General features: G+C 52.2%; 2 protein-coding genes across 2 annotated transcripts in view; both read left to right on the forward strand.

The window, feature by feature from the left end:
• Positions 1-2454, forward strand: part of BEAN1 (brain expressed associated with NEDD4 1) — a 53221-nt gene extending 50767 nt beyond the window's left edge. Inside the window, exon 5 of the mRNA XM_064723483.1 lies at positions 949-2454. Coding sequence (XP_064579553.1) covers positions 949-1168 — 220 coding nt within the window. The 3' untranslated portion in view covers positions 1169-2454. The remainder of the gene's footprint in view (positions 1-948) is intronic.
• A 1406-nt stretch (positions 2455-3860) lies between these two features.
• Positions 3861-11552, forward strand: LOC135452687 (monocarboxylate transporter 1-like). The gene is made up of 5 exons (XM_064723036.1): positions 3861-4318; positions 5373-5630; positions 8988-9131; positions 9579-10439; positions 10844-11552. The coding sequence occupies exons 2-5, from the start codon at positions 5414-5416 to the stop codon at positions 11104-11106; spliced, it is 1485 nt and encodes a 494-aa protein (XP_064579106.1). The 5' UTR covers positions 3861-4318; positions 5373-5413; the 3' UTR covers positions 11107-11552.
• The last annotated feature ends 638 nt before the right edge of the window (positions 11553-12190 follow it).

A 12190-nucleotide genomic window follows, 5' to 3' on the forward strand; every position in this document is an offset into this window, starting at 1 on the left:
CTTTCTTTCCTCTCCCTTCCCCAAGAACCATTTCCATCAGCCAGCCTGGGGTTTGGGAGCCTGGCAGTAACACAGGGGCACAGTGTGTGCTGCAGTCTGCTGAGAAGTAACATGCTCAACATCTCAATTTTCAGGAAATATCCCAGATCTTAATTGCCCTGCAGTTAGTGTGGCTGAGGAAATAGGTTCTGAATTTGTCTGGCTCCAGCAGAAATGTTCAGGTTAACTCAGTAGAGAAAGGTTTTTTGATAGGAGACATTTCCTTCTTCAGGACTGGAGTTAAAATGATGCTGGAATGGTTAAACAGCAGCCACAAAGCAGGTCTAACATTTCAGATCATGCTGTTGTGACTCTTTAGGGCTCTTGCCTGTACCTGGGAGCACAGAGCAGAGTGAGGAGGGGACAGACAGAACCACAGAGCCTGGTGCACCCCATGGAAGCCCCCAAGCACCTGGCCTGTCCCTGCTCTTTGGAAGGGGCACAAGGGGCTCTGTGCCACCCCAGAGTGAGCAGCCCCAGCGTGTGCAGTGATGCAGCTCTGCCCTGGCAGCGCTCATCTCACCCAGGGCTGCGGGCTGAGCTCCAGGGACTGCAGCCGGGGCAGCACAGCGATGTCTGCTGCAGCCGCATCACCTCCGTGCCTCATTTCACCGCTGAAACAGCAGCAGCACCTCCTCTGCCCCCGGGCTTTCTAGCCTGCCTCTCACAGGCAGGTGAGAGCGGGATGAGCCCTGGCTGCCCTGCACTTCTGGTGACTGCACCTCTGGGTGGTTTTAAGTGCCATACTCTTGAGTGTCTGACCTGGCAGGGTCAGCAAGGATGTGGGCTGAGGAACAAAACACCAGACAATCGTTTTCTTCTCACTTTTCTTGCCTATGTTATGCTGAAGTAATGTACTGTAGCATTTTTTTCCCAGGAATTTCATGAATATTTCTTTTTTTCGTCCAGCTACGACGAATGTGTGGGGCCAGGAGCAACACAGATATATATTCCCACAGATGATCCCCCTCCATATTCCCTGACGGACCCTTGCCAAAGAATTGAAACACCTGGAAACATCTGTAGCAGGCAGGAGGAGGGGGCAGCCCGTGCCGCAGGGAGGCTGCGGGAACCCGGCCCGGCCCTGGCCGTCATCTCCCGGTGCGGGGAGCGGGACAGCGGCGTGTGAGCACAGCGTGTGAGCACAGCGTGTGGGCACAGCGTGTGTCCGAGGGGACACCGAACACCCTCCCCTGACACCGAACACCCCGCTGCCCATCGGGCCCCTGCACCGCAGTGACAGCGCCGCTTTCCTGCGCTTCTTCTGAAGAACTCAGACCAACAGAAGAATAAAGCCTCTGCAAGTTTTACGGATTTTATATCTTTAAACAGGGATGTAATGGCACCCCTGTGAATCCCAATGGGATTTTTTTTTACAGTGAATTTTGCAAGTTTACGTAACTTTCCCCGTTTGTGCTTCAAAGTGTTTCATGGCATCACACAGCATAAAAGAGCAGCCGAGACAAGCAGTGCATCTGACCTTTCTGAAGCATTGCAGAACCCATTGAAATTAGCCACTCATAACGAAGATAAATGTTATCCAGTCAGGCCTACTTGTTGATTTTATGATACTTTGCATGTTTTAGAACAGATGGAAAAAGAAGAGCCTTTTGTTGTCATTGCAGGTGTCACTAGTACAGCTCATTCGGTGTATTGACAACAAAGCATTTTTAAATAACTCAATAACTCTTTGTCTGTGTGTTTCAGTAGGCAAAGCACTGGCTAAAAAAAAGATTTTTATCAGTACCACTAGAAACAAAAGAAAAAAATATTTTAATATTCACATTATTCCTTTGGTACCAGGCTTTCCAGGCCATTGCAAACCTGTTGCAAGTTCTCCTCAAAAGCCACCGTGCACCACGGGTGGAGGAGGGTGGCGCTGGGTCCCCAGGTGCAGCACAGCTGGGCAGGCGGGAGCTGCGCGTCCTCCCCGGCCTCGCTGCAGCCAGGGGCAGGCACAGCGACCCCGGAGGGTGCTGCAGGCCGGCTCCGCACACGGCTGCATTTCCAAGCACGGTCCCGGCTCTTTTCCCGTCAGGAGCACTCTGTGAGTGTTCCTGGGTGAGCACTGGCAGCGGTGTGAGCGCCGTGCAAACAGAGACGCCGGGCTGGGCTCAGTAACAGAGCCTCAGGAGCCTCGGAGCGTTCCCAGCTTTAGAGAAGGGACCAGGAAAAGGAGCCCAACGAGTGAGGCCAGGACACTGGGCTGGCAGTGCGTGGGTCCCCGGCGGTGTGCCAGGGCAGTGGGAGCTCAGCTCAGGCACAGCAGGGCCAGGCCACAGCGGGGCAGGGGCAGTGGGAGCTCAGCTCAGGCACAGCAGGGCCAGGCCACAGCGGGGCCGGGGCAGTTGGAGCTCAGCTCAGGCACGTCAGGGCCCGGGCCGTTGGAGCTCAGGCACGTCAGAGCCGGGGCAGTTGGAGCTCAGTTCAGACACGGCGGGTCCGGGGCAGTTGGAGCTCAGGCACGGCGGGGCCGGGGCAGTTGGAGCTCAGCTCAGGCACGGCGGGGCAGTGGGAGCTCAGCTCAGGCACGGCAGGGCCGGGGCAGTGGGAGCTCAGCTCAGGCACGGCAGGGCCGGGGCAGTGGGAGCTCAGCTCAGGCACGGCAGGGCCGGGCCACAGCGGAGCCGGGCCACAGCGGGGCCGGGGCAGTGGGAGCTCAGCTCAGGCACAGCAGGGCCGGGCCACAGCGGGGCAGGGGCAGTGGGAGCTCAGCTCAGGCACAGCAGGGCCGGGCCACAGCGGGGCCGGGGCAGTGGGAGCTCAGCTCAGGCACGGGGGGGCCGGGGCAGTGGGAGCTCAGCTCAGGCACAGCAGGGCCGGGGCGCAGTAGGGCCGGGGCACAGCAAGACCTCGTCCCCAGGGCCGGCCGGGGCTGCACTCGCCGGAGCCTCCCCTGCACCAGCCCGGCCAGAGGGGACCGAATGTGGCACCGAGGGCCTCCCAGAACGGGCACTGGCTCTGGGGCGGGCAGGGCAGCAGGCACCCAGCCCCTCATGGGCACCCCTTGCCGCTTTGCCCCTCCCGGAGCCTCTGGCCGAGCCCCAGGCGCCCGCTGGGCCCAGCTCCCAGGGCTGGGGCTGGGTTTGAGGGACAGCGCATCCCCCAGCCTCGGTCTGCTCATCCTGAGCTGGGCACGATCCATGGGTGGGACAGGAGCATCTGCTTCCCCCATTCCTTTGTGTGGAAAGCAAAAAAAATGCTGCAAGATTCTCACTAGGGGCCCGACCCGACATCCCACAGCAGGAGGCCAAGGACAGGTTTCTGTCTATCGCCTGAAATGAAACAGAGTTGGGATCTTATTGTTCACTTCTGCCTGGAAAGTCCTTTTCCTCATCTGAAATAGTCCCATTCCTCTTCTAAAATAGTCCCATTCCTCTTCTAAAATAGTCCCATTCCGTGTCTGAAAGCTTCTGTGTGTCTGGCCTAGGACACACAACCCACATGAGAGCAAGGAGAGCTCAACCCTGTGCTTTCCTTGGGACTTTTCCCCTGGAAAACTTCTTTGCTGTGTTGTTTTGAAATGTGTTACTGCGGGGAACGCACTCTGCATTTTGAAGTAATTTTTAAGTTCTGTGTCTAATGGCAAACCCCAGGGTGAGTCTGGGTGCTGGCAGCAAGCAGAACTGGCTGCCAGCACATCAACAGCAGGGATGGAGCTCCAGCCAGCCCTTGGAGCAACCCACAAGCCTGGGCTCCATCTGGGACCAGGGACAGGAGCCAAGGAGCTGTGGCAGGGGAGCAGAGTTATCACAGGCTCATCTCCAGGAAATTTCTTAGAGGCATTTTCACTAACATACAAAAAAAAAAAAAAAGTTTTTTACACAGAGAAAATGGACTTCATTTTCTATCCCCACTAAAGGATATGTAAAGCTCAGTACAGTAAATATATAATGGTGTTTAAAAGGAAGCAGCATCCAAATTATTAAAATTGCACTTGGATTTTCTGTAAATACTAAATAATTTTCAACTGTAATCATCATTTCTACACTCCAAAGATTGACACAATTATAATGAATACTTAGATGGGAAGTAATTATATGGTTCTTACTGCTATATAAATTATACCATTACTGAGTCATATGCACATGATGAGATATAAGGTAAGCATGCATTTTTCACTAAGTAGATGACAGTAAATATGTATGTGGCTAAAATGAGACAATTCTTTTGCAGTTCAGCAAGATTTTCAATATTCTCATATTCTCAATACCATACCCAAAAGAACAAAAAATTCACCATTTTGCACTGCAGAACTGCTGGCACGCATTGCTAGAAGGTAAGGCTCTATTTCACATTTGTGTTTTTAACAGGGAGAGCTGCTCCTCTCCATAAAGTTTTCATTTCAACAGCGATGGCATGCACAGCACCCTGCAATAGGAGAAACAACCCTCTGCCCCAGCTCAGAGGGGCAGAGATGCACAGAAGTGCCTCAGTCAGGTTTATTGGCAGGGCAGTCAGCAGAGAGGGAAGCACAGGGGGCTTGTGCAGAATGGGATTGCAGAATGGGATTGCAGAATGGGATTGGCTTCCATCTGCCTTTTGTTTTCTAGTCACTCCTAGTTTGGAAATTTTTAAGTGAATTGTTTTTATACTTGGGTGCTTTGTGAAACCCACCTTAGCCTTTTTGATCAAGGAGGAGAGTTTGGATGCAGTTGGGTCCAGAAGTGCCCTGCAGAGGAACCAGGTTCTGCTGGGACTTCTCTGTGTGGATCCACCTCTGCCTTCTCTGGTGGCATATGGGAGCCTTCCTTGGCCACCACTCAGGCTGTTTAGCCGTCACCACTGACCTTTGGGGATGGTGGGTGTGCTGTGACACCCAGCTGCCCTTTTTCAGCAGAAATAGGGGTGTCCTGTTCAGCTCGTGCATGGGGACTTACTTCCCCTCAGTATTTCTGCATTTAATATCCTTGGTGTGCAGCTCCAGCTCTAGGTGGCCTGGGGCTTCCTGGGATTTTGCAGTGCTGGGGTTGCACTCCAGCAACCCAGATGCTTTGGGAGCTCTGCCTGTGCAGATAAGTCCTGGCTGCTGTCACAGACACTGCCTGTCCTTTCCAGCTTAGGTCAGGGTGTCACCTCTTAAATTTGTCACTTAAAAATGTGCGCTGACTGCTGACTGGGCTCTTAAAGGCCAGCTGCAATCCGAGCGTGTGCTTTGGAGTGGCCCACTGTGCTGGTGATCCTGGGCTGCTCTCACCTCATGGATCAACTTTGCTCATGATGGTGGGGGCACTGGTGCTATGCCAGCCTTGCAAACAGAGCTTGAGCCGCGCAGTTGTGTGCCAGGAGCAGAGATTGTGCTTTCAGCTGAGGCAATGCTTTGGCCTTTGCAGATCTTTGATCCCCAGCTGAGTCATCGCCGACTTGATTCAAGATGCCCCCCAAGATCGGAGGCCCTGCAGGATACACTCCTCCTGAAGGAGGATGGGGATGGGCTGTGGTCGTCGGAGCCTTCATTTCCATTGGTTATTCCTATGCCTTCCCCAAATCTATCACAGTGTTCTTCAAAGAAATTGAGGTCATCTTCAATGCCTCCAGCAGCAAAGTGTCCTGGATCTCCTCCATCATGCTGGCTGTTATGTATGCAGGAGGTAAGTGGGGTGGAGGCAGTGGTACTTGTGCTCCTGCATCACAGCACAAGATGCTACTCTCCTGCTGGGACTGGTGATTCCCACCTGGCTGTGGTGACAACAACCAAAATTTTGCTAACACTTTGAATTCTCTCCTTATCTGAAAGAAAAGAAAACTCCCTTAATGAGTTTTCTTAAAGGAGGCTGCTCAGAAAGTTCCATTTAATGCCCAGAATGCAAAAACCGGGTTAATCTGTCCTCTGCAAAGCTGTAAAATCTTTCTGGGGAATTATGACTTGTGTAATTCTGCCCTTGTCCTTGTTACAGTGAGTTGCAGAAGCTGTGTCTACTCCCAGCATCCTCCTGAAGGCCAGGGAGCTGTTCTGCTAGATGTGGCAATGTGGCAGCTCTGCTCTTAGGGGCACTTTCAGATAAGACATTGATTTTTTTTTTTTTTTTCCAATTCAGGGAATAATGGGTGTATGTAGGCATCTGTCCTCAGTTTCTTGTCAGCACAGTTGTGCTTGGAGTGCACTGAAGCCTCATGCCACATGTTACTGCTTGCTGGTGCCAAGCAGTGCTGTAGGCAGCTTGTGCTGTTTGAGAATGGTAGTGTGCACTGGAAGTGCAGAGACATGAGCAGAATAAGGCAAACCCACATAAACTAAAACAGCTCCACTCCCTGCCCTGTCCTTCAGAAGCTGCCTTTTGAAGACTTTTTACTCTCTAGCTGGGTACTTCATGCATGTTTTTAGTGGGTGAACAGCATGCAGTGTTCCTGGTCTCCAGACCCTGGGGTCTTGTATGTGCCTGCAAACACAGTCTTGTGCTGGGCTGAAAGAAACACTGTGAGCCTGCTGTTGTGGCCACTTCAGAGGCAAATGGGAGCTTGTCCCTGCTGCCTGTCCCCAGCTGGCAGGTTGCCTGCAGCCTTGTTGCATTTGTGCATCCAAAGGAGCTGATGTCAGCTCCCGGCTGAGCACGAGGCTTTTCCTTTGCAGGGAACAGGCTCTGCTTTGTCCTCGCTCAGCTAGCAAAGCAACCAGCACGTTTCCCTGCTCCAATGTTGTAACAAGCTTGTAAACCATGTAACTGCCTAAATGAGACCCAATCTGGGCTATTCCTCCTCTCCCAATAGCTCAGAGCTGGTTCTTCTGGGGGCACTGTCTGGAGCTGCCTGGCAGCAGGGGTAAGAGCTCCCTCCTCCAGTACTGGAGTAGTAGTTGTCCCCATGTGATGATTCTGTCCCTCCTGCTTTCACTGAACAGTAGCCATTAAATTCCAGCAGCTGCTGGTCTTGGTCTGCTTGGCCATATGCTGGGGCAGGGATGCTGAAAGTACCCCAGATCTACCTGGGTGCATTTTTCCCCCAGAAGGTGGTCAAGTACTGAGCAGGCTTCCCAGAACAGTGGCCACAGCCCCAAGGCTGCCAGAGCTCAAGGAGCATTTTGGACAATACTCTCAAGCAGAAGGTGGGATTGTTGGGGTTGTCCTTTCAAGAGCCAGGAGTTGGACTGGATTCTTGAGGATCGCTTCCATCTCAGAACTTTTTATTCATCCCCCAGCTGCTGAAGCACTGGAATTGCTGCTGCCCCATTCATTCCTGCCTGAAACCAGACCCTTTACAGAGTCTGAATTGCACTGGAGCAGTCCCAGTGTGCATCCCATTTTCCCTGTCTCCTAGGACACCTGCCTGCTTGGAGGCTGAAAAAGTAGTTCATCCTCTGGAGTAGTAGAATCTCACAGAGCTGGGGCAGCTTCTGTCCTGGGTAGGGCTAGGTGTGAGGAAGCAGCACACTTCCCTCCAGCTGCCCTGTGCAGTCACCATCAGGATGCATGGATGTCATGGTGTCAAATGCTCCTTTGTCAGCCCCATGTTGGGATTAGATTCCATTATTCACGTGTTTTTGGCAGCTTGAGCAATCAAGTTAGATCAGGTAACGTTTAGTCAAAAACACTTCCAGTGAATCTAGAAAACAGGTATGGGTATTGTTTTCCTTTAGAAAAGGGGGGAATGAGGAGAATTGCCCCTAGAGTACCTGGCACTGCCCAGCTGCGTGGCTTCCTGCTGATTGCCCTTTGGAGCCTGCTGTTTTCAGGGGGACTTCCCGGAAGAAAGGCTGTGGCTGCATTTAAACTCTTCAGGGGCATCACATCTGCTGAGTTCGAGGTTCAGGTTTTGCAAAGTGCTGAGTGCTCTGTGCACCTTGTGATGTGGCAGCTCCCAGGTGCTGCTGCTGCCCCCTCTCACAGGACCCAGAGCCATGGCCCATCCCTGGTGGCATTGCGCTGGTAGCAGAGAGCAGAATGCTGTGAGGCTGGGAGCAGACTCTGCAGCACCAAGGCTTCTGTAACCTGCTCCAGACTTTGTTTAAACTGGGCAAAAAGTCAAGTACCATCCAAGGACCCATGAATAACATGTTGACAACCTCTCTGTCTGTTAATGGCAGAGCAAGGTCTGTTAATATTCAGTGGATGTTCATTCAGTGTATTTAAATACATTTTAGTGTCTGTAGAGCATGCTTGGCAGTCTCTAATCACTGTTTGCTTTGGATTAAAGTGCCTGATACTGAAGCACTTAAAAGGACAATTGGCCCCTGTCTGCATTAGGGATAGCAGTGAAAACAGAAGCACCCCTTCTCCTGGGGCACTGCTGCTTCTCCCCAAGCCCTGAGGAGCTTCACTTGCACCCAGAGAAGGTGTTTTCCTCACAGCTTCATCTGGTCTTGATCAGAAACCTCTGTCAGGGGATGTGCAGTTGCTTTGTGGTTGAGACCCCAGCTGATGGTGAGTGGGTGGCTGCAAGTAGGGCAGAGCCCCCAGTGCAGCATGAGGCAGGTGGCTTCAGCCTGTCCCAAAGCCCTGTCTCTGGGGGCAGGTGGTGGCCGGGCAGCTCCTCTTTCAGCCCACAGAAGGCAACTTGCTGAGAGAAGTCAAAGCTTTCTGTGCTTCCATAATTTTCTCTCTCTTATGGTTGGTTTAGATTAGATATTTAGGAAGAAATTCTTCCATGAGGATGATGAGGCCCTGGCACAGAGAAGCCTAGAAAAGCTGTGTCTTCTCCATCCCTGGAAATGGCCAAGAGTGGGTTGGATTGCAGCAACCTGTTCTAGTAGGAAATGTCCCTGCCCATGGCAAGGAGCTGGAACAAGATGATCTTTAAGGTCCCTTCCAACCCAAACCATTTTGTGATTCTCTTGTCTCCAGCTGCCTCTGAACCTTCTGTCCTTTCCCCTTACCCCAGTTCCCTCCCTGGGAGAAACAATGCTGTGTGAAAGCTGGAATCATCTGGCAGTAAAGATGCAGTGTGCTTGTGTGTGTATTTGGTCTCTCATGCAAAGATAACTCCTCTCTGGTGCCTCTCCTTTGTTTGCCCAGGTCCCATCAGCAGCATCCTGGTGAACAAGTACGGCAGCCGGCCCATCATATTAGTAGGTGGCTGCCTTGCCGGCTGTGGGCTGACCGCAGCCGCCTTCTGCAACTCGGTGGAGGGACTCTACTTCTGTATTGGGGTCATAGGGGGTAAGTCATAGCAGTGAAAGGAGCAACTTCAACCCAGTAATTATTAGTTGATGTCTGAATTTGCATGAGTTCTGGTTCTTGTCACTGCCTGGGTGCCTCTTTAGCTGGCAGCAGGGGCTGACTCCTGCTTATGCCAGCTGGGAAGTGGGTGAGTCAGTTGTTGGAGTGGACTGTCTGGGGCACTGGTGGAATCACCATCCCTGGAAGTGTTCAAAAAGCATGTGGATGTCACACTTGGGGCATGGTTTAATGGGGACCTGGCAGTGCTGGCGGGATGGTTGGACTCCATTTTCTTAGAGGCCTTTTCTAACCTAAATGATTCCATGATTCTAAGTTGGAAATGGAGCTGTGAACTCCCCAGAAGTAAAACCCCACTTGTCCTACTAGCCCTTCTGCCAGTGCTGCTGGAAGCATCCAAGACTTGAGCCCCTTTTCTCTCTCCTGCAGGTCTTGGACTTGCCTTCAACCTGAACCCTGCCTTAACCATGATTGGCAAGTACTTCTTTAGGAGGCGTCCACTGGCCAATGGGCTGGCAATGGCAGGCAGCCCTGTCTTCCTCTCTACCCTGGCACCCCTCAACCAGTTCTTCTTTGGCATATTTGGCTGGCGTGGCAGCTTCCTCATCCTGGGTAGCCTCCTGCTGAACTGCTGCGTGGCTGGATCCCTGATGCGGCCCATAGGTCCCAAGCCAGTTCAGAAGAAAGAGACCAATAAGGAAGAACAGCAGGAGGCTGGGAAAGCGGGGAAAAAGGATGATGGTGACACCAGCACGGACCTCGCTGATGAAAAGGCCAAGAAAGAGAAGGGCTCAGTCTTCCAGACAATCAACAAATTCTTGGACCTGACTCTATTCAAACACAGGGGCTTCCTGCTCTATCTGTCAGGCAATGTAATAATGTTCTTTGGGTTGTTTGCTCCCTTGGTCTTCCTCAGCAATTATGCAAAGAGCAAGAAGATTCCTAGTGACTCGGCAGCCTTCCTGCTCTCCATACTGGCCTTTGTGGACATGTTTGCCAGACCTTCCATGGGACTGGTGGCAAACACCAAGTGGGTCAGACCCCGCATCCAATATTTCTTTGCCATTGCTATTATTTACAATGGTGTTTGCCACATCTTGCTCCCCATGTCCCCCAACTATACCGGCTTCTGCATTTATGCTGGCTTCTTTGGCTATGCCTTTGGCTGGCTGAGCTCGGTTCTCTTTGAGACCCTGATGGACCTGGTGGGAGCTCAGCGGTTCTCTAGTGCTGTTGGCTTGGTGACCATCGTGGAGTGCTGCCCTGTTCTTCTGGGACCCCCTGTGCTAGGTAGGATGTGCTGTGCCTGGAGAACTCACTTGAGGGCATGGTATTAGTGGGGTGGTGCTGGGTTGGTGATTGAACTTTGATCTTAAAGGTCTTTCCCAACCTTAATGATTCTATGGTTCTTTGACTCTGGCTATGCTGCCTGGACTTGCTCAGTGGTGGTGGGTTCCCTTGAGCCATGGGCAGCCCATGGCACTGAGGCAGTAGTCTGTAGACCACTGAGGAATGGCCAAGGAAGTGGGATCTGAACCCGTGGCACAGGGTAGGGGGAGCAGGGAGTAAAGGAATGTGGGACAGATCCTTGTCTGAATGTGAGGGTGATGGGCTTGGGCTGCTCTTGGGAATATCTCCATGACCTGGAGCTGCTTTGGGGGCTTCTTGCTGAATTGTATACTCTTGTCTTTTAGGGAAACTCCATGACATGTATGGTGACTACAAGTACACATACTGGGCCTGTGGGATTGTCCTGATCATCGCCGGGATCTACCTGTTCATCGGGATGGGCATCAACTATCGCCTGGTGGCCAAGGAGGAGAAAGCAAAGAAGGAAAAGGAGGACGAGACCAACACTGATGAGGCTGGGAAGAAGAAAGAGGAAAAAACTGATGCAGCCTCCTCACCTCGGAAGAATGTGGAGGGTGGTGCCAAAGAGCAGGAGAGCCGCATGTGAGGGACTTAATCCCAGAGTGTCAGGGAAGTGCTGCTGCCCTGGTGTGGCAGCCAGGGCAGAGCTCCGCTGGCGCTGGGGGGCTGTAAGAAGTGTTTAAACCGGGTGTTCATATTTAAACAGGCTCTGAATTGTCATTCCATCTGTGTTAAAGGTAACAGGACTACACATGCAGTATCCTCGTGTGTCCAGGGGCAGGGGGCTTTTATAGTCTGGCTTTTTAACAGTAACATGAATGTACTAATATGTGCCTTACAGTCTCCATATCTAGCTGAATCTGAACGAGCCTTAGCTCTAAACTGTGCTTTAGCTCTGTATTCTGCTTGGGTTGGAGGGCGGGGGGATATGTGTGTGTTTTGGGGAGTTTTCTTGTAAAAAAGCCATAAAAAGCAGGATACTGGATTTGTTGAAGCACAACGGGCTTCAGGGCCAGCCCTGGATGAATACTGCTTCATACACTTCTTACTGCAGGTCCTTTGCAGGGGAGATGCAGGCATGGGGCAAGGTGCTCCTTAACCCTCATGCCCAGTGCCTCCCGGCTCTTTAGGTGGTCTTTAGGTATGTTTTGAAAACACTTTAGCTATTGTAGTTCTTTAAAATCCCTGTTTTTGTAGCTGTTCTCTCATGGGATATTCAGGTTGAAGGAAGATGTCTGGGGTTCTTGTTGGGCAGTGTCACCCACTCCAGGGCTGTGGCAGCCCTGCTTGCCCAAGCCTTGCCTGGGGACTGTTGGAGTCCCCCCTGCCTCCCCACTCTGCCTCAATAGTGCCTCTTCTCAGCCCAGTGCTGGGTGATGTGAAATGGGCTCAGGTTGTGCTGCTGGCATTCACGCTGCTGTTGGCTGTGCTGGCCCATCCTGCCCATGGGGTGGGCTTCCACCAGAGCATCCCATGCAGCCAGGTGTTTTGGGTGCCTGACCTTGGGCAGAGTGGTGAGATGAGTGGAGATGGTACATCCCTGAGACTTTTTCTGCTTTTGCTCTTTTATCTGTTAGAGAAACCTCTTTTACTTGCTTCTGTTCAACTGAGATCTTAAGGCAGTGGATGCCCCTAACTTCTTGCATCTAGGACATGTGAGGGGGAGGAAA

This window comes from Zonotrichia leucophrys, chromosome 11, assembly GCF_028769735.1.
Source record: "Zonotrichia leucophrys gambelii isolate GWCS_2022_RI chromosome 11, RI_Zleu_2.0, whole genome shotgun sequence".
Taxonomy (NCBI): Eukaryota; Metazoa; Chordata; class Aves; order Passeriformes; family Passerellidae; genus Zonotrichia; species Zonotrichia leucophrys.

What these genes read in the sequence shown, in the direction of transcription:
- LOC135452687 (XM_064723036.1), top strand. Translation starts at nt 5,414, where the DNA reads ATGCCCCCCAAGATCGGAGGCCCTGCAGGATACACTCCTCCTGAAGGA. An exon ending in GGCTGTTATGTATGCAGGAG is followed by an intron (nt 5,631 to 8,987) that starts GTAAGTGGGGTG and finishes TTGTTTGCCCAG; the next exon opens with GTCCCATCAGCAGCATCCTG. An exon ending in CTGTATTGGGGTCATAGGGG is followed by an intron (nt 9,132 to 9,578) that starts GTAAGTCATAGC and finishes TCTCTCCTGCAG; the next exon opens with GTCTTGGACTTGCCTTCAAC.